The sequence below is a fragment of the Vipera ursinii genome (assembly GCF_947247035.1).
Source record: "Vipera ursinii genome assembly, chromosome: 1".
Classification (NCBI taxonomy): Eukaryota; Metazoa; Chordata; class Lepidosauria; order Squamata; family Viperidae; genus Vipera; species Vipera ursinii.
The window spans coordinates 72,591,721-72,616,914 of record NC_139512.1 but is presented as its reverse complement, the minus strand read 5'-3'; the positions used below and the strand labels follow the sequence as shown (position 1 = coordinate 72,616,914).

Here is a 25,194-nt window from a genome sequence, read left to right as displayed (position 1 = left end):
TATCCTGCTTTCCTGGGGCTGGTGTATGTAGATGTTAGGGCGTCTTCCTCAGCTTCTTGCTCCAACCTTCTTGTTGGCTTACATTTGCATGTCTATAGAACTGGTTTTCTGCTTGGGGGGAGGAGACCTGAGACTATTAGGAAAAAGCATAAACCAATTGCCAAGCATCTGAATTTTGATCACATGATCATGGGCATGCTTCAAACGTTGTAACTGTGAAAAATGGTCATAAGTCACTTTTTTCAGTGCCATTGTAACTTTGAATGGTCACTAAATGAACTGTTGTAAGTCGAGGACTACCTGTATAACAAATACATCCCAAGGAGAAATTATCAAGTGTTCATACTTTCAAATCAAAATGGAAATTGGCAGTATAACTGGAGATTCCATTAAGCTTATTTTACTATAACCAGACTGTTTCTTTGCTTTACTTCCAAATGTTTGTCCTTGATTTCATGCACACTAACATATTTAATTTGCTTACTGGAGTTGAATAATACACTGAACCTTAAACTAACCAGAGAGGCTGCCTTCATCTAACTATGTTAAATCATAAAAAACAAATCATAATTTAAATGAACCCAACTGACTTATTTAAGTAAACTTGGTGTTTCTACTTTAACTTTCATCCCATATGGCAATCAATTAACCTCTGCATTTGTTTTTCATGGTGAACTCTTGACTGGAAACGTAACTACAGCAAAAGTAAACATTCTCTTTCTGTACACACACACACACACACACACACACACACACACACACACACACTTAAAAATCTACCCCACACATTTATATAGAAAAAGAACAGCACGTGCAGAAACAAACTGCATTAAATGTATTTTCCTAAAGATCCAGAAAGCATTTAATTTTTAAGACGAGTCCTCCACCAAAACCGAACTATAATTCCCAGAATCCCTTTCATCGCGGAAGACTTATAGCGATGAAGAACTAGAGTCGGAGGCCAATCATAACTCGAAGTTGCACTTTCCTGGAAGTTTCCTGTAGAGAAGTGGGAAGCTTTGAAAAGAGTCCAGGTTAGGATGGGTAATTTGGTGTGGTTTGCGATTGGGCGGCATAAGACTTTCTACCGACGGGGGCATATATTTTTTTTTTCTCTGCAGCGGAGGGAGTCGTAAAGAAGTCTTTGCATCTTTTTTTTCCTCCATGATGGAGACAGAGCAACCCCCGCGCTTTTAAGGTCTAGGTTGCTATTTGGTGCTGCGCTTTTTATTTCAGGTCTTTTGTGGAAACATGGATGCATCTTAAGTCTCGCAGAGTCTGCGGGGCGGGCGGGCGTGGAGTAGCTGCCTTTCCGGGCTGCATGGTCAGTCTCTTAATGCTTCTCCGTGGCCCGGGAGTGTTGTTGGACTATCCTGCCGCTGGGAATCCGGTTGCTGTTTAGCACTTGGGAGATGGGTCCTCCTGCTTGCTTTTCTGCTTTTGCTCAGACTTGTGACCAGCTCTCTCCTAGGGAACGTTAAAAACTTCCAAAAGTTCCGCTTCCAAAACGCGGAGAGAGTTGCGCAGGAACGGTTTCCCAGTGAAAGGCTCCTGTTTAGAATCTTGTGCAATTTGCTATCTCACCTGATCACAGGCCAATGGTCTATCCCAGGGGTAGGCAACCTCGGCTCTTTTATGACTCATGGACTTCAATTCCCAGAATTCCTGAGTCAGCTATGCTGACTCAGGAATTCTGGGAGTTGAAGTCCATGAGTCATAAAACAGCCGAGGTTGCCTACCCCTGGTCTATCCCCCAGAAGCTGCTTTTTCTAGGGAAAAAATTAGAACTAATGACAACAAGAATTTTAGGGGAGTGGGGGAAAGGAAAAAGTGTGAGTGGGAAGGAGACTTGATGGAGCTGACTATAGTTAGCTAGAGTTGAAGAAAATTGAAATCGATGGTGGTGATTAATAAGAGATTTAAGTAGGGTAAAGGATGTACCTCTTCCAATAGAACATAGTTAAACTGTGGAAAGTTCTGCAATATTTCGGTGGCCATGAACTTGAATGGTTCTAAAGAAGTTGGAGCAGCATATGAAGATCCATAACAATAAAATGCTAAAGGTAAAGGTTCCCCCGCACATACGTGCTAGTCGTTTCCGACTCTAGGGGCCGGTGCTCATCTCCGTTTCAAAGCCGAAGAGCCAGTGCTTGTCCGAGGACGTCTCCGTGGTCATGTGGCCGGCATGACTGGACGCCAAAGGCGCACGGAACGCTGTTACCTTCCCACCGTAGTGGTCCCTATTTTTCTACTTGCATTTTTACGCGCTTTCGAACTGCTAGGTTGGCAGAAGCTGGGACGAGTAACAGGCGCTCACTCTGCTACGCGGCACTCGGGATTCGACCCGCCAAACTGCCGACCTTCTGATCGACAAGCTCAGCGTATTGGGGCAGTGTACCCCTGAATATCAGTTGCTTGAGAATATATGCAGGATAGTATATGCAGGATAGTAGTATTAACTGTTAAAATAACAGTTAATTTAATCCACTGATACTCAAAATATCAGTGGATTAAATGGGTCAGATATCCTGTTTTTCTTCTGTGATTCATGTGTTGGTTTATGATGGAGATAATTCTTTGTGTAGCGAATAAAGGCATTTCTTATATCTTATATCTTCCAAATGGACTTTTAAAATAAAGGGATGAAAAGAGTAGTAGGTGTAGGTTTGATATTTTTTCATTGTCATCTGCATTTTTTCCTCAAGTTCCTACATAAAAAAATGAGTTGAGAATTATTTTTATTATTTTTGGACCCAGAAAAAAAATCTCATATTGCTACAGGCTGTATTCCAAAACCAGTTTGCTCCCTTTGACTTTTTCTCTTCAGAGTAATTTTTGTAAAAGTAATAATTTTGCTTTCAGGAGGGGAGCTTAAAGAAAGATACATCAAGAATCTGAAGGAAGCATATATTATCATTTGTAAGAGTCTGGCTTCAGTTATTCCCCAAAAGTTTAAAGGATTGAAATGTAGTTTAAGTGGATGAGTTATTATGAAACAAGTGCCCTCTAATACATTGAAGGAATTTTCCTATTTCTAGTATGTATAACTGCTTTTCTGCCAAGGTAAAGCATCCAAAATGTTGCAGAGCATAATTAAAATATAGTACTATGTACTTTAAAAACAGAGACATAAAACCAGCTAAATAATGCTAAAAAGCCAGGAAGCAGAAAGAAGACAGATTGAAAATTTCCTAAAGTCAAAAGAGCAACAGGTAGCTAAACTGATTCTAGCTGCAGTCTCCAAGTCTCCAATAACACTTGGGTATATACAACTAACACAACTAAAGTTAGCTCAGCTTAAAAAGAGTTGCGAAAAATAGGTTTTAGTGGACACAGAAAAAAAATAAGTGTGTTGTGCAACTTGAGGCTACATCTCATGGTGGGTGGGATGGGGAAAGAGATGTAAAACCATTATCCAATATGACTTTTCTTGAGTCATCTAGGTAATAGAGGCATAAAGAATAAGTAGAATGTGGATTATTAACATGATTTTTTTCTTCATTATCAGTGGGCTACCAAATATAAGATTTGTGTGGATTAAAGAAGGTTCAGACCATACGACCAAGGTTCAGAATGAATATACAGTTATGTCTAGCATCAATACATTGTGTTCCAAGTTGTTGCTTGTAACAGAACCTGACTAGTTTCAACTGTTAATTGTGGTACAAGGTAGGGTAACAGCCTGGCTTTTTAGCATTATTTATCTGACTTTATGTCTCTACTTTTAAAGTGCATAGTACTATATTTTAATTTGCCTTCCAAATGATTTAAAACAAACCTGGACACTTTGTGGCCCCTGGTCTTTTGGTTCTCCCTGTCCAGTCCGCCTGAGGTCAATTGGAAATTAGAAATCAAATGTAAATAAGGGTGCCGCAGGGAGCAGTAGAAGAGCCAGGTTGAGTCTGGCTCTGCGCAGTTGCCATGCACTCCTTCAGCGTGTTGGCAGCCATGAAAGGGCGAAGAGACAAACCACTCTTCTGCACCTGTGCAGTGCTCATCTCTCACCTGGAGCAGCCAGAGTAGTTAAAGTGACAAAGTACATCAAATCTGGTTACACTGGTACACCCCTCCACAACTGTTCCAGTTTCTCATGTGGCTCCTTTGAAAAATAAATTGTCCATACCTGATTTAAACTATAATTTTCATCAACAAGAGTAGTGGTCAGTCCTATACAACCAATTTCAAACATCTGGTGCAACCCGAATTATAGTGACTTTGGTTGGAAACAGTGTAATCTGAAGAAACCTGAAGTGAAGGCAACTTAGTAGAATGTGCTAGGCCAGGGTTAGGCAACCTTGGCTCTTTTATAACTCGTGGACTTCAACTCCCAGAATTCCTGAGCCAGCATGGCTCAGGTTGGAAACTCCCTTTCCCCTCAGCATAGCTGGCTCAGGAATTCTGGGAGTTGAAGTCCACGAGTCATAAAAGAGCTAAGGTTGCCTACCTCTTTGCTAGGCTACAAGAAAAAAAAGACACTCGTGTTTGCTTGAATGTACCCTGAATAATGCAAAGGGAGGAAGAATAAAACATCTTAAACAGGATATTACAAAGGAAATCATGGGGGAAAGAGCAGGAACTGTTACTGGACAGTAAGTTGAATACATAGACTTGAATATATGTTTGTTCAGCACTGTATTTAATACAATGATATTTAATACAACTAATATTATTTCTTTGTTGGTTGGTTATAGAGTTAACTTTCTAGCCAATAACTATGTGAACATGGCAAATAAAAAGCTAAGAAGAGCAGGTTTACCTCAAGATCTTTGTGAGAGACTAAGTCGACATCAGATTATTACTTGCCGGGTAAGAAAAGCTCTTTTATGAAAGAAAATATATAATAAATGAGACAGTACTTGAAGTAGCTTTGAGCACATGTGAAGTATTTCTTAATGCTTTTTGCAGGACTTCTTATGTCTTTCCTTCCTGGAATTAATGAAAATGACTGGACAGAGCTACTGGAGTGTCCAGAAACTTTTTCGTACTGTCAGCCAATCCTGTGCTCCCAGAATGCAAACGGTACGTAGTCTTTCACAAATCAGCATAGGAAAAAACCCACAAAGTTTTAACTCTAATCTTCACATCTTTCTGTTTTTACACCAGCCGACTAACCTTTCTCCAAGTTGCCTTGATCTTAGCCCCTAACCTCGTTTTCTGGAAGGGTAGGGCATATACGACTGTTCTTGATTGTGTAGCCATGCATCTCCAGGATTACAGCACCTGGACCAGAGACCAGTTCTTTGGTTTGAATGCTAATGGCATCTTCTAGCATATTGTTTAATGGCATTTCTGTACTGAGCCTTGGTATCCCATCTCATGGGTCAACTGTAGCTAGCTTATAGATCAGGGGTCTTCAAACTTGGCCCTTTTATGACTTGTGGACTTCAACTCCCAGAATTCCTCAGCCAGCGTGCTGAGGTAGGAGGTCTTTGCCCAAGAACCCATAATAATAAGGTAGGTACCTGCCATGTCAAAGGTGGTACTCATCCACTGTGCCATCCAGTTGCGCTCGCTCGCTCGCTCTCTCTCTCTCTCTCTCTCTCTCTCTTTCTCTTTCTCTGGATAGATAGATAAATGGAGGGATGGATAGCTAGATGGATGAATAGCTAGATGAATGGATAGCTAAATGGATGGGTGGTTATAGATATCCTTGATTGTTTTTTAAAAATAATTGCCTATACCACCAAAAGATTGGAGAGTAATAAGGTCAATTTTGGGATCCAGTTATTGTGGTAAGAATGGAGATATAAGATACTAAAAGTAGGTTGTGGATAAGTTAGCAGACATTTCTTATTCAGAACCAAATTATATACTATATGAAAGAATCTTGTTCAAAAGGCGGAAGCAACTTGGTTTCTACAATACAAAGATAATCCTTCTCGCCAGTCTTAAAATTCTTTGAGTGTTATCAAGTACCTGGATTAGGTGACCTGCTGAGCATCATTTACTTGGATTTGAACTAAGTCCATTATCATAACTTCAAACAATCCTATCATTATAGTATGGGATTAGAGATGCTTTTGAGTTTGGTGGCTGCTTAAAGAATAGACTGCTATTTAAACAGAATGACCAGCTCTTGCAGTAGAGGGATATGGTTCTATATGGGGACTGTTGCCTCTTAATTTATAACTGACTTTGTGATAGTATCTCCAGGAAGCTATTCAACTCCTCTGGCAAATATCAAATAATTTATGGTGGCCAAAAGTGAGTGTCCAGTTCAAAATAAGTACATTTTGATAGTTTGCTTATGTATATATAGAGAATAAATAAAGTTAGAGTTACTAAATAAATGGCACAAAACAAGATTGAATGGGTTGGCAGGAAGAAGTAGACTGAAAAATTGTGGTTGGAAAGAATTGATGAGATTCTCAAAAGGGGAAGGCTAGTAAGTTTAAGATACAGAAAACAACGCTTGAAGAAGTGGAAGGGTATGGCAAAACTTTGCAAGTATAGAAACACAGCGAATGGCATTGTAAAACAGAATTAGCTATCTTTTCATTTCTGCTTCTTGTGTCTTTAATTTCTTAGGCATAGTATTTTTTTCTGTTTCTCCACATTTTGCATAAAAGAGATTACCTCAAAAAGGAATGTGCATTTATGTCTGTCTCTCTGTCTCTCTCTCTTTGTGTGCGTGTGTGTATTCATGTCATGACATATCATACTATGTCATGAAGAAATCCAAAAGTATCATTGCAAACTAGTGGAATAGTGATTAAAATGGCAAATTCACTTTAGCCTAAGCCACAGGTCTGCAACCCGCGGCTCCGGAGCCGCATGCGGCTCTTTCAGCGTCTCCTGCGGCTCCCAGTCCTCTGCCATGTGCAGTCCAAAAAAAAAAAGTGGGACTAAAAAAGTTCAACCAATCAATTCAAATATGCAGGGTAGGTGCATATCTCGCCTTGGCTCCACTCTTCAGTCAAACCCGGTTCTGTGCATGCGCGCACATGTGCACACATTTTTTGCGGCTCCCAGTTTTTCCTTTTGTGAGGGAACCGGTTCCGAGTGGCTCTTTCACTGTTTCAGGTTGCTGACCCCTGGCCTAAGCTAATGTAAAATGATACTGATGGGGCCAACAAAATACCTACTATACCAGGGGTAGGCAACCTTGGCTCTTTTATGACTCATGGACTTCAACTTCCAGAATTCCTGAGTCAGCCATTTCTTCTGAAGTTGCATCTCGCAAACTAAGCTTTTTACTGTCCAAAGAAGGAAAAGGCATATACTTACATGTTGTTGTAATATTATAGTTTAATTGTATTTGCACTATACAAATATTGTAACTACTTTAGTATATTATCTTTGATCAGAAAGCTTAGGAAAATATTAATGAAGACAAGAAAATAAATTAAAAACCTACCAGGAATTTTCTTTTATATTTTGATAAGCAAAACACTGCAGTTACACTTTTGGAAGAAAGTATTACTAAGCAGTTTTCTTAACAATTATATATAGCATGTTTTAAAATGATTCCTTGTTTTAGGCTTATGAAATGAAAATGAAAAGAACCACCAATCTTTCAACAGCATTCTTGCCAACAACGCTGGAAGATCTGGATAAAATATTGCATGGTGGAATTGCCTGTGGTAGTCTTACAGAGGTAAAAGGTGGACATTTAGCTAAACTTACTTGTATCTGTTTATTTAACATATTTCCAGTGAGTATTCATTTATGGTGTTAAAATGTTAGGCGTGAAGGTCATTCCCAGATACCATTAGACTTATCTCAAAGTACTCTAGATGGTGTACAGCATTGGCCATAAAAGCACATAGAATATTAAATGCCTGATCTTTTTTAAAGTATCAAAACCAACACATAATCAGAAAAAGCAAAGGCAAGCCCCAAATAAAATGCAAGATAGGTACCACAGTCAACATGGATAAAAGCAGATTGAAATAAAACAGTTTTAAGATGTTTCTGGAACTGTGGCAAGGTGGGACAATTGAATGTATTTCCTGGGGAGAGTGTTCCATAAAATGGGGGGGTTGTTGTTAAAAAAGAAGGCCTAATTGCCCCCACCATGGCTCACATACCTTTTATTTAGCCTTCCCTCTTTGACCATAGGACACCAGCAGATTCTGTCTTGCCTGATGTCTCCTGCTACTGCACCATTTGGAACTTTAGGGATAATAATCAGCATGTTAAATTGGGTGTGGAAGTCTACTAATAACCATTGCAATGACTTTATATTAAATATGTAATTCTGTATTGGCAGTATCAAGTCAATAATCATGCCGCTGCATTTTTTTTTAACCAGCTGTGGCTTCTGAGTTGTCTTCAAAGAGAGCCCCAGATGGAGGCACTCACTGCACTAGTCCAGTCAACTGGCAATCAAGTGATGATTAGGTTTGGGCCCTTCTGTTCCTGGTTAGTTTAAAACTGGTGAATCAACTGAAGGTAGACATAACCTCCCCAGCTACAACTTCTGTCTGCTGCTTGAGTAGGAGCTATAGATACAGGAGCACTCCCAAATCATGAACCACTTTCTATGCGGGGAAACATAACTACATGCAGAGTAACTACTAGGACCATGTTATGGGAGTACCCTGACCTGAGTGTGTTTTGTCTCATCCAGGTCTTCATAGCCTCATCAGCTGTGGTTATTCTGTTTTAGATACCTATTGTAAAACCTAGGAGTTTAATACCTAGACCACGGGTCGGCAAACCGCGGCTCCAGAGCCGCATGCGGCTCTTTGAGCTGTCTCCTGCGGCTCCCAGTCGCCCGGTGCACACGCACCTCTTCGAACGGGCAGTGGTGCGCGCACACCTCTCCAAATGGAGACTGGCACCGCCCATTCCGAGAGGTGCGCGCGCACCTCCGCCCTTCGAAAACCTGCCGCCGTCCCGTTTGCACAGCTGCCGCGTTCGTCCATGTTTGACGAACGCGGCAGGTCTCCGAACGGGACGGCGCGCACCTCTCCAAAGGGGAGACCCGTCGCCGTGCAGGTGCATCCCATCCCAATTTGGGCATGCGCACAATGTTTTTTGTGCGTGAGTGGACGCACGCGCGTGCACTTTTTGCGGCTCCCACTTTTTTGTTTGTGTGATGGAACCGGTTCTGAGTGGCTCTTTTCCTTTTTCCGGTTGCCGACCCCTGACCTAGACTTCAGTTTTACCACAAGAAAAGAGGTTTTTTATTCCATACTTTTGTGGCTTCACTGAAACAACTGATGCTGAAAAAATTTACTATTCATGGTTATGACTGATGATGTGGTTGGAAAGTTGAAACTCGAATACACTTTTTTCCTATTGCCAGTTCTTACCCTGGTTCTCAGAGAGTCAGAAAAATGTTCTGGCACTGATTCCCCAGCATATTTTTTAAATCATTAGTAAAGTTTAAAGAAGGAATTGAATCATGCCCTTTTGTGACTAATCATTGTTTGTCTTGAAATAATGAACATTTACATGAAAAGTGGCATTCTTTCTACAAAGGAAAACTTGAATGTTGTTACTGTAGGGAAGGCATTTTGTACCCAACTTCAGATTAAAAATAGAACAAGGTATTTTCAATGAATTCTCGAGTGAATTTTAGCAGAGTTTTAAAGTTTAGATTGGAAAGATTCACACGCTATAATGAAAGAAAGCAAGCAAACAAAACATGGTTTTATTACTCCTGAAAGAAGAAAAAAATATGCTTGTGAGAAATCTTATCTTTATATTCCTATCAATAGTCTGTGGGAGCTCCCAAGTTGAGCAGTCAATCAATGGATTGATTTTGATGGCTGTGATAGAGTAAGGACAGGCAGAAACAGTGGGCTGGGATTACTTATTGAAGCTATTTCATTTTGTACATTAGATTATATACTTCATCAAGAAGAGTGTTTCTGATAACAAATGTCTTGTTTCTGGCAAGGCTGGATTCTTAACCCAGAGAGTTACAGAAAATATCCCAAATGAGCTAAGAGCTTGTTAAATTCTGGCAGCTGTTCCAAGCAGTGTATGTTGGTATTTCATAATCACGTTATTCTGAGTTTAAAATAATATACTTATAACCCCTCTTTCTGTACTTTGGGGGAAAACAAGAAACAAAAAAAGCCTGTGGGAAAAATGAGGAAATAACTTTTTATTGAATTTTCAGCTCCCAAAACTTAACCCTCTCAGTTGGAAATGTTATAATTATTCCATATGCTACTAGTGTGGCAGTCATTCATTGTAACGGACTTAAGACCTGAACTACCAACTAAGCATGTGGGGTCTTAACGTGTTACAGTATAAGCATTAATTATTATACTAGGGAGAAGTGAGGAAAAGATGTCTGAAAATAAGAATAGCAAAGTGCAACTAGAATTTAGCTGGTGAAACTATCCTGACAATTGCATTCATCTAGTTACAAATTTGAAATTGAAACATTCAGAAAGCTGCAAAAGTTGCTCTGTGGGTATAGTAGTAACCACAGTGCAGCTTTCTGAAAGTTTCTCCCTTGTCACGATATATGGCTCAGACTTTAGGTATCAAAGAGACAGGCTACAAATCCAAACCAGGAATTGCCTATTGAAGGTCCCCTCCTATCTTGAGGTGTGGTGGGGAGGAGATATGAGATATGAGAGGAAACAATCTTTTTGAGCTCCCCTTCTTTGAAATGGGCTCTCCCAGCCCACCTTACAAAGGCAAGCAAAAATGTTTTTTTGAGGTTAGGACGCTGAGCTTGTCAATCAGAAGGTTGGCAGTTTGGCGGGTCGAATCCCGAGTGCCGCGTAACAGAGTGAGCGCCTGTTACTCGTCCCAGCTTCTGCCAACCTAGCAGTTCGAAAGCACGTAAAAATGCAAGTAGAAAAATAGGGACCACTACAGTGGGAAGGTAACAGCGTTCTGTGCATCTAGTCATGCCGGCCACATGACTACGGCTTTGAAACGGAGATGAGCACCGGCCCCTAGAGTCGGAAACGACTAGTACACATGTGCGGGGGAACCTTTACCTTTTTAAGGTTTTAGGGATTGAAATTATAGGCACCATACTGGTTCTAATGTTTGGTGTGTATGTTACATATTAATTTTGTTATTATGGTGGAAATGTAGTAAGTAGAATGTGGCCTGTTGCAAGGAATGTATGTGGGTCAACAGAACTAAAACTAGCGGTCTACTTTTGCTTGTTTTATTATATGAAACTAAGAGTTGGGTCAGAAGAAAACGTAAAAGGTATAATGAATGTTGTTGGTATAAACTAGATTTGGCTATTTCCTTATCTTTTCTTATATCGTGCCTTTAAATTATTTGGTATAGTACAGCTAGTCCTTGACTTACAGCAGTTCATTTCAAGGTTGACTCAGCCTCCCATCCTTCCGAGGTAGGTAAAATGAGGACCCAGATTGTTGGGGGCAATAAGCTGACTTTGTAAAAATGCCGCTTGGGGGTGTGTATGAAAGCCCTAACAAGCAGGCATATACATAGAATGAAGGCTACTGCTAAGCTTGTAAGCCGCCCTGAGTCTTCGGAGAAGGGCGGGATATAAATGGAATTAAAATAAATAAATAAATAAATTTAGTGACCATTCAAAGTTACAATGGCACTGAAAAAAGTGACTTGCGATTGTTTTTCACACTTACAACTGTTGCAGCATCCCCATGGTCATGTGATCAAAATTCAGATGCTTGGCAACTGGTTTATACTTACGACAGTTGCCGTGTCCTGGAGTCATTTGATCAGCTTTTGCGACCTTCTGACAAGCAAAGTCAATAGAAAAACCCAATTCACTTAACAACCATGTAACTAACTTAGCAAGTGCAATAATTCACTTAACAGCTGTGGCAAGAAAAGTCGTCAAATTGAGCAAACTCACTTAATAAATGTTTCACTTAGCAACATAAATTTTGGGCTCAGTTGTGGTCACTGCTCAAGGACTACCCGTATTACTATATTTTACTTGAAAGAAATAATGGGTATTTTAAACGTGTTTTTTTAAAAAAATAAATAAATATATATGTTTTAAAAAATATATTTGGACATTGCATCCTACTATCAAACCCTATAATCTCAAAATCTATTACTTTTGCTATTTTTAAAATCAAACTGAGATATGGCATTGTAAAATTACACGATACTGTTGAGGTATAGTGATGCGGAGGCTAAAGCTAAAAATAGAAGCTGTAGATTTACAGAAAGATTATAATGGTGTTTATGTCTCCTTCTGTTATTAGATAACGGGTCCATCAGGTTGTGGTAAAACTCAGTTGTGTATTATGATGAGCTTGCTGGCCACACTGCCCACTAACATGGGAGGATTGGACGGGGCGGTTATTTACATCGATACGGAGTCTGCATTCACTGCTGAAAGGTAAGACTGATACAAAAAAAGTACTTACAGCTTTAGAAGTCATGTTTCATTACATATATAGTACAGATGTAGCCTGGAATTAGTTGTTCAAATGCCATAGTGTTCTTTTGAAGGCAGTGAAAGATCTAAGTCAAATTCCAGTATTGTCTTCTCTTCCCTCTGCCCAGTTACAGATTTTGCAAGCTCCAAGCATAGAGCGCAGTATTTGTATAGTCCATTGTAGTGCAACACTCCTTTGCAAAAATAGCCAGCTACGGTATATTTTTGGGAACTTACCACCCATTGGCATTAAAAAAAACATTGCTTCATTGCTTTTCTAATGCTAATAATTCAGTGAAATTCCCACTAGAGTGCAGTCCTGATCCAGTTGAATTTAATAGTGAATCCATTCTCGTTTCCAATCCTCTAAGGATAATGTCATTGGATTACTGACAATTTGTGAATGCATTTGAGTCTCTTTGTTAAAAGAGTAGAAATATTTATTAGGTTTTTAATTATTTATGTAATTTAGATTGGGCTGAAAGTTCATTCTAAAATAATTCTAAAGGTTGTCACTAAATGCTGCTCCTTTGTGTTTCTTCCACTTGATCTTTCTGTGATGGATACAGAAGTATTCCATTGCTCACCTTCAAAGAGGTTAAGCCTCTGCAAATATTCTGACTGAATACCTAAAACAATTTGTGAGTTTGCACATTTTTATAGTAGTTGTTTGAAGGGACTCAAAAGCACTCAACAAAGTGCCCATCTGTCTGCTATTTTATTCTTGTAATTTAAAGGATGCACAGAGAAGGTGATAGAACAACTTTTTCTGCTTATAGCAAGAGCTAAAGAGCTAGAGAAAAGAAGGACTAGGGTGGGCATGACAGCAATATTCCAGCATTTGAGAGGTTGCCACAAAAAGGAGGGGGTTGACATATTTTCCAAAGCACTAGAGGGCAGGACCACAAACAATGGATGGAAACTAATCAAGGAGAGAAGCAACTTGGAATCAAGGAGAAACTTCCTAACAATGAGGACAATTAACTACTGGAACAGCTTGCCATCAGAAGTTGTGGGTGCTTCATGACAGGAAGTTTTTAAGAAGAGACTGGACAGTCACTTGTCTGAAATAGTATAGGGTCTCCTGCTTGAGCAGGCAGTTGGACTAGAAGACCTCAAAGGTCCCTTTCAGCTCTATTCTGAGACCTCTCAAGTTATGTTTGACTCCTGATGATATGAAAGACATGTCCATATTGTATATAGGAGTGATACGCATGCCCTCTTCAGGGATTTTTTTGACATTCCAGAGTGCACTGTGGTTTACAGTAATAGTACTGTAGTCTCCCACTGAATTACTGCATTAATCAAATCCAGCCTATCAGCCAAAATCAGCTAAGGTCTGCCATCTACTATGGACGAGCAAGGGCTACAATCTACAATCTCTGAAGAAAATAGGGACCATGCTCCTCAAGAAGTGAATCTTTTGTATCCTCCTTCTCTCAATCTAGAAAGAATTTGAGAAGTTGGTAGATAGGCCTCCCTTGAATGACTATGAAGACTCTTTTTCAGTTCTCTTTTCTCTTTTTCAGTTTCTGATTTCTACTTCTCTCTCTCTCTCTCTACTTCTCTCTCTGTTTCCTTCTGTAGTTAATGAAAACTGAACTGGCAGTAAAAGAATCGGTACACCAAGTTTTCCATATAATAAGGAACCTCTTGGTAGTTACCTCTCCTTTCAGTGTTAGGGCTACTTCTTTTCCTCTGTCAGTGATCTAGCAAGGTCTGGTTGAGTGATCAATGATCTAGCTCAGGGGTCTTCAAACTCAGCCCTTTTATGACTCATGGACTTCAACTTCCAGAATTCCTCAGCCAGGCATGCTGGCTGAGGAATTCTGGGAGTTGAAGTATATGAGTCATAAAAGGGCCATGTTTGAAGTCCCCTGATCTAGCTCCTGCAAGCTAGTTGATCAGATGGCTAATTGAAAAAGTGAGGGTATATTTATGGCCATCTGGTCTCCGTTATTCATCTGCATTTATTGCTACTCTTGAGAATTAAAATATGCCCCAAACATTTGGGGTGGTGTGTATTTAAAGGCATATGTTGAAAAATATGGAAAAGAATCAAATATATACATTGTCATCAATTTATGCTTACTCTTAATTGAACTGTTTTGCATAGATAGTTTTCCTTCAGGTTTAATAATTCTGAAAAGCAGTGGTTATCTTCTGTCAGTAATTTTACTTTGGGCCCCAAACAGGCTGGTTGAAATAGCTCAGCATCGATTCCCACATTATTTTACTACAGAAGAAAAGCTGATTGCAATGACAAGCAAGGTTCTTGTCTACCAGGAGCTGACCTGTGATAGCGTACTAAAAAGGTAAGCAATTTCTCTCTTGGGGGGCAGCACAGTCTGTAAAATATTTAATATAGAATATGGAAGCAAATGAATATATGGGCCCTTACTGTTATATTTGGATACATACACACGTACATTTACACATGTGCACAAATACACACATACATATACATATAAAACATTCAGACACACACACACACACACACACACACAAAACTTACACAGACACACACACACATATGAATAAACAAAAACAATACAGTATATCTCCATATCCTTAGTGAATGACAGTCTGCTGAAAACAATTCTAAAAAAACCTGTTCCACTTTATTTTTTTTGACCTACAGAACACAGCAATATTGAGGATTTTATATGATGGGGGAGGCACTTTCTGTAGGCATTTTTTTAAAAAAGTAGGTATTCAGGATAGATGGTTATTTCACACCTCTCTTGATGTGCAGTGTCATTTCTTTGTAGGATTTCTTATTACTTTTATTTAAACTTCAAAAATGTTACAGTTAGCAGTTCATTTTTTTAAAAAAGAATAATATAGTACAGTATAAAACCTACAGTATGTGTAATAATAACATTATATATTATATTTAAAATAAAACTTTAATTATAAGATTTGTAAGCTGCCCCAAAGTGTAGATAATTAATCCCTTATAACAGACATGTCAAACACAAGGCCCGGGGGCCGGATTCGGCCTGCGAAGTGGTTTCATGTGGCCTGTGAAGCCATCCTGGAAACAGTGAGGGAACGGCCCCCACTACCTTGGCCCTGGCCCAGAGACCCTCCTTCTGCCAGAGACCCTCAGATCTGTCCCACTCCTGCCCAGGCCCCCATAGGCACCCTTGATGCGAACGATGTAGAGCTGGCCATGCCCACCCAGTAGGCCATACGCACTCTAGCCACGCCCACCCAGTAGGCCACACCCACCCGGCCCCTTGAGGGCAACCGCAATGCTGATGCGGTCCTCAATGAAATTGAGTTTGACACCCCTGCCTTATAAATATAACAAGGTAAAATAACAAATGAAATAATATATTAAATTACCTAAAAACAAATCAATAACAAACAAACTTAAAATAAAAAAAACCTGCATCAAACTTGAAAATCAAGATAACAAAGTAAAAGTCTAAATTTCTAACTTACCACTTTTTCTAATCTATGCATATAAAACTCAAAGATTTTTTTATTTCCATGTATTTATTTATCTAAGTAGCTACTAAGATAACATTTTATTTATTTTTTTCCAAGTTGTGTTTCAATTTTTAAGTAATGAACGGAAACCTAGATTTGTGAGAGCCTTATGGACACTGTGCTTGGCACGTAAACAGAATTCTGGGCCAAATAGTAATATATCAATTTTAGGAATACATTTTCATGGTAATAGTTTTAGCTATTACAATTGATTTGTGTAACACCCTAAACTTTATTATTGTAATGATTAAATGAAAGGAAGTATGCAGAGAGAGACCAGGATGATATGTCCAAGTTAAAATTATGATTTGTTGTCCTTGGGAGCTTCATCACTGGATAAAATTATCTGAGTACGAAAGACAAATGGAGTTTTCTCTGGGCGAAAGGCAATAAGAACAAGATGATTCATGTTGAAGATAGGAATATTCATGGATTACTTTTTGTAGTAAAGTGGAAAAATTTCTAGGAAAATATGGAATTATGAAGAATTGGCCATAGGATCAAATGAGTCTCAGTTGATTCCAAACACAAAACTCAGCTCTGGAATGACACAATAACACACACACACACACTTAATAGGAAATCTCAAATAGATTCTTTGTGTTGAAATTAGCTGGCTGAGCTTTTTCAAAAGGTATAAATTTCAGATACTGTTGGAAGAAAACAACTAAAAGGACAGAATATACTGGTGGTACTAATCTACTGATCATTGTTGAAATGAGAACGTTGCATGATTGGGCCAGTACTGGCTAACAAACTGGACTGTTCAGCTTAAATATCTCTGTGGTGTGGACTTGCTAATGTGGCTTCCATTAATGTGTGCCCACAGTTCCATGGTAGGAATTCCTTTTTAAATTAGTCAGTAGAAGACACACAGTGGTAGAACGGTAGCAAGTAATTGAATCCCCTGTTAATATAAAGGATCTCTTTTGTGGCAGCCTTCAAGTGTATGTTCTTATTATTTCCATAAGAAAAGTTATTCTGTAGTAAGGTGCCAGAATGATATTAATAAAACTTACGGGTCATGTATGCAGATACAGCAGTTGGATGTTTCCATAGTAACACAGATAATATGCTATTCATACACAAACAACTGCATTTCAAAATGTATATATTAAAATATAAAAGCAACAAACATTTGCAAATGCATATGTCAAGGAAGCACACTTTCTGATATTGACTCCAGTTACCTGTTGGACAAGGGGGTGTGATGACTCAGCGGTTAAAGACCCTAAGCTTGTCAACTGGAAAGCTGACAGGCCATTTTGAGACCCAAGTGCCACGGAGCAGGGTGAGGTCCCATTACTTGCCTGAAGCATGTAAATACAAGTAGATAAATAGGTATCATTTTGGTGGGGTGGTAACAGTATTCCATGTGCCTCGGCCTATAGTCATGCTGGCCACATGACCATGGAAATGTCTTTGGACAACATTGCTCCCTCGGCTAAAAACTGGAGTTGAGCAATGCCCCCTAGAGTCAGACATGATTGGAGAGGGAAAACTTTTACCTTTACCTTTATCTGTTGGACATTCAGAAGTGTGTGTGTGTGGGGGATATTGTTTATTTAAACTGGAAACCCTGGTTACACATGCATGCATTCATATGCAGATATGCTTAATTTACCAATGTGAAGAAATTGAAATTGTTTCAAGGCAACAAAGTATCTGTGCACACTTACTGTAGCAAAGTTTATAGCATAATCATGCAATAAAGTGCTACTTGATTAAAAATATTATACCAACATGTCCGTTTGTTTATGAGCAACAGCTTCAAGAATTCCTTTTCAATTTCCTAGCCTAGTCTAGTCTTAGGATTTCCTGAAAATCTCTCAGTTACTAATCAGATTCAGCCCTGGTTCAGCCTTTCAGAATCAACCCATTCGCAACTGGAATCTAGAAAGGTATGTAGATATTTATACCAAATTCTACAATTACTACTTGGCTTATTTTTTCCCCCCAGAATTAAATCTTTGGAAGAAGAAATAATTTCTAAGAATGTTAAGCTAATAATAGTTGACTCCGTTGCTTCAGTAATCAGAAAAGAATTTGATACAAAGCGTCAAGGTAACCTGAAAGAACGAAGCAATTTATTGAGTAAGGAGGCTTCAATATTGAAATACTTGGCTGAAGAGTTTTCAATACCAGTAAGTTTCTTTTCTCTATTTTTCATATGTGAAATATTTTTGTATTTCCAGTGATTTAGAATGTCTGAAAACCTACTTGAAATATAGATTTTATTTTTAAAAAATTGCTTGGCAAGAAGACTGATAAGGTAGTTTTTCTCATGTAGAAGAAAGAATAATGTTTGTTCTGGCTTTCTGATCACAAGATGAACAATTAAAGCTATCCTATGCAGATTTGCCCAAAGATATTAGCATCTCGTGTTCCCATTCCTTAAAATTAGCCTTTTGCTGATAAAGCAAACCTTGTCAGAAATAAATTGTTGGATTATATTCTGAAGCATATTTGAGATTAAATTGTTCCGCCATTGGGATGTTTGTAACTAGTCTTAGGATAAGCCTATATGCTACATGGATGGTAGTACAACAGGAGATTCTCATTGGCAAATTAGCTGTCTTCTTTGTGAGTTTGCATCATTAAGATACTACATGAGGTATTTCAGTGAATAGTCCTCAAGCCAGAGATCCCTTGCATTTTTTGAAAGTAGACCCTGGTAGGATAGTACCGTGGATTTAAAAGAAAACCCTGAAAGTCAGGGCTGTAATTTTAATTTAACTTGGGGGAAAAATAAACTTAATTTACATATTTCACGTTGCAATTTTTCTTAAGTCAACTTAAGAAAAGTCAACTCATAACATGCATCTCATGTATTCAGATCTTTAATTCAGATCTTTCTGCTACTGGTTACTTATTGTTGCTTTGAAACACTGATATCCTATTAATCCTTCTATAGTTGAATTGTGATAAATATAAATATAATACAGTATTGTTTTTAAAAGAGTAAACAATCAAATCACAGGGCAGAGATAAAACAACTAGAAACCATAGCAACAACAGGGTCTTTAAAAGCTTTAGAAATATAATGGAGGGGAATTACATGATAAGATTCAGAAAGAACATAGCACTAGGTTTGGATCTGTAAAATATTTTCATCAATTTTATTTAAAAACAGTATAGAACTTCTAAACAGTTCAACATAAGACCAATCTAAGAACATTCTGGATGACCTATGTCTAAATGCTATTAATGAAAAGAGGGAACTGCCAGCATTTTGATAAACTAAACTGAAAAGTGCATCACTCTTGTGAGGTCTTAGTGAGTTCCTAATGTGATGAAAATTATTATTTTTCAGAGTGATAAAGTTACTATGTCCATTGTCCAGATTTGCTGTGGGAATTTAGTAACTAAGTTGCACTTCCCAATTCAAGGATGATGCACAGTTTGAGGCTCTTTGTGAACCCACAGCTGCTGACAACTGTGGTCAGGAGGGCTTTTGCCCAGCTTCATGTGCTATGCCAGTTGCACATTTTCGTCTGCCTTCCTTTCAGTCACTCATGCCCTGGTCACTTCATGGCTTGATTATTGCAATGCTGTACATGCAGCTGCTCTTGAAGACCACCTGGGTCGATTTTTTTTGTTTTTTTAGGATGAACAAACAGCAAGAGCTCTCACTTCGATGTTTTTAGTGTGAATTGGGGCATGGTTGATGAGAAGGCTCTGTCTCTTTGGTCCCTTCTGCTACTTTGGGCTAGCATGTTGATAGTGTCCCACTTTTGCCACCAATTGTCCAGTTTTTTATATTAAAATGTAAAGATATGTTGGATTTCTTCTTTTTATACAAAAAGTTTCATTACTTTTTGAAAAAAGGATGAGATCATCTATATCAGGAACCTCTTTTTATCTTTAAGTTAAAATTTTAATTGTCAGGGTTTGTAATAGCTCTGTCATCTATGTTTATAATCAGGGACAACTTAAAAAAAGAAAATTACAAAGAAAAAAATTAGTTCTAGGCACAGCATAAGACAGTGCAGATCTGCTACAAATGTCTTGTTTCCAGCCACAACGTAAGAAGAGATCCCAAATTATTGCCAGTTACGAGAGGGTACTGCAGAAATAATACAGCTTCATGATCACAGTCTGAAAGAAAGAGTGCAAACTGAAGATTTAATTCCATTTATATCCTGCCCTTCTCCGAAGACTCAGGGCGGCTTACAAGCTTAGCAGTAGCCTTCATTCTATGTATATGCCTGCTTATTAGGGCTTTCACACACACACACCCAAGCGGCATTATTACAAAGTCAGCTTAATTGCCCCCAACAATCTGGGTCCTTGGATTTAACAATTCAAGTTTATAATTTATACAGAGAAATAAAAACAACTAACACTACATAGGAACCAGCCAACAATCTATTCTAGATTCTCAACTAAACATTTTGACTAGTTCCACAGAAATGTAAGATTCAGCAGTACAGAATTATTTAATTACAACCTTTCAAACAATATATAATTCATTAAAAATTATTGTCAGATTTATAGATTGCAGCATATTATGTTAGGAATCAGAAGCAAATATCTGGACCCAAATTGATGATTTGTGCTTCTTTCAGTAAAACTACCCAAACTGTCAGATTGTATGTTTGTGGGAATAATATAAATACTAGAAAGTGGATTAAACATTTGTTTTCTTAGTTTTAGACTATAATAAAGATGTATGTTTTCATAGGCTAATTTCTAGAGCATGTCAGGTGCAAGCAATCTGAATAGCTCAAAGAAATGGTCAAAGAGGTTTCTTTATTGTTTGAACATTAGCATGCAGGAATCTCACCAGACTGATGCCTTCCCTTGAAAAAAAAGACAGATACACTCCTAATGCCTTGACTTCTAATGCTTTCTACTCCTCAGGCAGCTTGAATGACTTTTAATTCCCCCTTATCAGGGCTTCCTCCCCTTCAGCTGGTGGTTCCACCATAACCGTGGTCAAAACATGTAAAATACTGAAGTATATCCTAGTTTACATGAAGTTTATATTTCTGAGATTCCAGTCACTGGAATTCTTAAATTCCTACTTGACCTATTGGACATTTTTCGTCTAATAATGGTTCAGTTTTGTATTCAGATAGAAATTCCTTTTCCAATATAGATCAGTTGGATACATGATGCCCGGAAATTTACTGCTCAACAGTGCAGTGATGCAAGTCCCATAACTTTAATCAATATCTGCGGATAAGCCAGGAAGCCCTTCCCAAGAACAGTGTCTCTTGTGGTGATGATTTGTTGTGGGGAAGCACATAACGTTTAGTTTTGTCATTTTCTTGATCAACATGAATAAATTTGATTTGATTTGATTTGAAAGTATAACAAGCTAAACAGCTACAAAGAATTTTTATGAATTTTGTGGCCTTCTCTTACATTACGTCAACATAAACCAAACCCGTATGTTGTTCTGAAGGATTGATAGTTTTATTTATTTTTAATCTGTGCCTGTTATATTACTTATAATATAATCCAGACATCAGTTAATGAATCATTTGAGTTTCATAAAAACAAATACATTCATCTCAGTGAGTTCAAGTTGCATGATTTTTTTTAAAAGTATATATGTTGTATATGACGAAACAGCCACTAGATGGTGCATATTTATTATGCAGCTAAATCCTGGTCCATTACAAGAGGATGCTCAAGGCTTTCCCTTGTTTGGTAAGCATTATAATGGGAATTAAAAGCTTTGGTTCTTTTTGTTAAAATGAAGCTAACACAGGGTTTTTCTAATTTCCCACAATGCTGATGGCCCTCTTCGTTAGAGCTATATATCGTGAATATCCAGTCAGGTTGTGCACCTTAGCAAGGTTTGATTAGTTCTTCATGCATTCATTAGGATCCTAATAGAATTTGCCTCACAGTCACAATCTGCTTTATTGGGGCCTACATTTATGAGAATTCTGTTTATGAATTTTTGAAATCATGATACTTAATATTGTAACATCTGAAGCTGATGAGATTTTTGTGGACGGAGAATGTAGAAGGTAATTTCAATTGTTAAATAAGTATTATTATTATTAAATGACACAGATCTAGCAGCATGGTGGCCTAGTGGTGAAGACACTCATCTCCTACTCAGAGGTTGAGAGATCAATCCTAGGTAGCAGCAGAGGTTTCTCTCCTATAACACAAAGATAAAAAATATCTGCTATGGACTCCAGAAAGGCATCAGGAAGGGCATTCGGCCAGTAAATGCTCAGCTCATCCAGTCACTCCAGCTCTACCCTGAATAGGGATTACAGGGTCATAAAAAAGGTTGTTTTTAAATTAAAAGACACAAATCTATTGTGAGATAAAAATGCAAGGTAAAAGCATTAGTGTAAATCAATAGAGGTTCTAGTGTAACCGCTGCACCCAAAGTCTAGGAATAGCCATTGTAGTATCTTCCAGATATTCTGGGCTAAAGCACTTATGGCTGCTGGTCAGGGTGATAAGCCTTGTATCTTAGAAGACCTCAAGCTGTCTATTGCTGTTTTGTACACAATGACTGTTTTAAGATTTTTTTGCAAATATTTTTGGGGTAACTGGGTGAATTAATATGTATCATTTTATGTTTATGTTGAAAAAGCTGCATTGGCTAACAATTCATTTGTGAGCATCCTCAAAATGATGGTTTTCAACCTGTAAATCCAGAAAGATCATCTTCTGCCACATGTATTCAAGTGACCATTAAGATTGACCTCAGAGGCCCTGCTTTGCATCCTTCCATTCTAATAAGCAAAGTAATGGCTGTTCACAGTGATCCAGCTGTAACATCCTGTTAGTAGAATTTCTTTTTCAGGCAATATTATTTCAGAAGTAATTTCCAGGAAATAAAGGGAAACTTTCAATTCTTATTTTTTAATTTCAAATTCCATTGTATTCATAGCCTTGATTGAAAAAGGACTAAAACTTTTTAAATAATAAAAATATTTGCTGTGCTTATTCCAGAGCGAAAGAGACATCAAGCATTTGTTGGTTGAAGGAAGTTGTATCCAGGGAATGATTTTAATTCCTAAGGAGCTTAAGAACAAATTCCTATTTTCAAAAATTTAGGGGCATTACTGTTTCACCATCTACATAAACAACCTTCCACTAACATTTTGAGTTTGGGAGAATGTTTATATTAATCAGTAAGAAGAATTCCTTCCCTGTAATTTTATTTTTCTGAACCCATTATCTATTCTGTGATATGGACAGAATATAATGAAGAAGTTATACAAGGCATAATTTTAAAACAGTTTATTATATTATGTGCCTTGTAATCAAATATTGTTGATCTATTTGATTAAAAACAATTGTGTCATCCTGCTCTTTTTGTCCTAAAGAGAAACTGACTTGCTGGGTGGCTGAAGTTTGGTCTTTGATTTGTAATAAACAGAATGCTTAATATGGCCATATGTAAATTGCTGAAATAATTCAATTTGGAAATCTGTAGATGATCTCTTTTGGCCATGGTATTGTTGATGGAAATTAAAGCCCATTTCCTTTTGAAGTCTTTTATGTTCCATCAGACTGCTTTGCCCAATTTACATCTTTCAGATCTTCTGTGACAGTATTATTGAAATTCTGTTTATTGTATAGGGAATTGATTATAAAACATTGGTTAATCAAACCAGAAAATGATAACAATGCAATACTGTGGAATCTTTTTTTTTAAATTTCATTTTGAAAGAGATGGCTAAAATTTTGCATGTAAGAAAAAGATTTATTTGCCTAGTTTTGTTTCTTTTGTTTCTCCTGTGTTTGCACATAAAGCAGGGATCCCCAACCCCTGGTCTGTGGACTAGTACCGGGCTGCGGCATGCCTGCACTGGTCCTCACAAACAAGGAAAGCCCATCCACAGGATGCAGGCAACTGTTGAGATTTGTTTTTACAAGACTGGTTTGGAATTCTATACCAGCCTAATAATCGTATATGTTTCAGAGCCAAAAAAGTCATCATATATCCACCTGCATATGTCTTTTTGGCTTTTGTTACTCTCATCTTACAGTATTCTTTTAGAAAAAGTGTTTCTCAACCTCAACAACTTTTGAGATGTATGGAGTTTTATTCCCAGAATTCTTCAGTCAGCATGCTGGCAAAGGAATTTTGGGAGTTAAAATCCACCTATCTTAAAATTGCTGAGTTTGAGAACCATTGCTTTATAGATTATAGAAGTTGCTTTAGCTGAAATCTGCATGTTCCTTTCTCAAATTGCATGTAGCTTTTATGAATGCAGTACTATAATAAGAAAGCAGTGATGCCAACAAATAGCGTGCATCCAAAGACTTTGTATGTTTTTTGTTTCTGTCTTGGTTTATTGATTCAATTAATCCATTGCATTTGGAAACCAGTTTTTTTTGTGAATTGGAAGTTTTTGCCCTAAAACTGCATTTGTTTTTCCTCCTGATTCCTGATAAGCTACTCTTTCACTGAATTGCAGGCACTGGCAATAGTGTGTTATACCTTGTTTTACTGTTTTTGAAAATGCAGCATTTTATCAGTAAAATATTAGAAAGTATATTTTGACAAAATAACTAAAGTCTAGGATTTTTTCTCAGAACACATAACTGTTCAGAGAAGCCATGTTTCATATCCTTTGACTTTTTAAAAAAAAATATAAAGGTCGATAAGTTGGGATCATTAATCAGTATAGTAGTGTACTATACAGGTAGTCCTTGATCTATGGGAGCTTTTTTGTAGAAGTAATAGTTTAGTAGTTGCATATATACTGTACTTAATGAGAGTCATTCTGTGTTGGACAGAATTGTCTGAAAAGCAGTTTGAAATCTTGAATGACTTCCTAAATAAGATTTCCATAGAGCAGGGGTCTTCAAACTTGGCCCTTTTATGACTTGTGCTGGCTGAGGAATTCTGGGAGTTGAAGTCCACAGGTCATAAAAGGGCCAAGTTTGAAGACCCCTGCCATAGAGGCTTTTACACCCTTTGATAAGTGGAAAGTAAAAGTTTCTGGGAGACTTGTGAAGTATCATTCTGTTCCAGATGAAATAATTTAAAAAAAGGAACTGGCACACTCTGTTCCTGATTTTCTGCCTTGCCTGTGATTTTGTTTAATTAACAAAATGAGCTTTGAATCAACACGCTGTCTTTGTAGGTTGCTCAACTATTTGTTATTAAGGCTAGATAAAAAAAGAATTCATCCCCTTTTCTTTCTTTTTCAAATTCACAATATAGCATGATAAAGTCTTTTTCTTACACATTTAGCAGTTGGAGTACTGCCTTTTAGCTCCTTGTCTGGCTTTCCTTTTTAATGCTGCAATTTTCAGATTGGCTCAGCTTTATAGTATTTCTTTATTTCATGTATTTTTGCTCTCAGCTTATAAATTAGCTTGATTATTTAAATACCTTCTCTCACTTCTCTTACCTTTCATTCTGGAAGACATTTTGCATATTGAACATACAAAAC

At 37.8% G+C, this 25,194-nt stretch overlaps 1 protein-coding gene across 1 annotated transcript in view; it reads left to right on the top strand.

The window, feature by feature from the left end:
• Positions 1 to 960: 960 nt before the first annotated feature.
• The window catches only part of RAD51B (RAD51 paralog B), a 370,273-nt gene continuing 346,039 nt past the window's right edge, over positions 961 to 25,194 (top strand). The window contains exons 1-7 of the mRNA XM_083348506.1: positions 961 to 1,034; positions 4,692 to 4,806; positions 4,906 to 5,019; positions 7,481 to 7,597; positions 12,132 to 12,268; positions 14,503 to 14,622; positions 17,766 to 17,949. Of these exons, the coding sequence (XP_083204632.1) occupies positions 4,723 to 4,806; positions 4,906 to 5,019; positions 7,481 to 7,597; positions 12,132 to 12,268; positions 14,503 to 14,622; positions 17,766 to 17,949 (756 nt within the window). The 5' untranslated portion in view covers positions 961 to 1,034; positions 4,692 to 4,722. The remainder of the gene's footprint in view (positions 1,035 to 4,691; positions 4,807 to 4,905; positions 5,020 to 7,480; positions 7,598 to 12,131; positions 12,269 to 14,502; positions 14,623 to 17,765; positions 17,950 to 25,194) is intronic.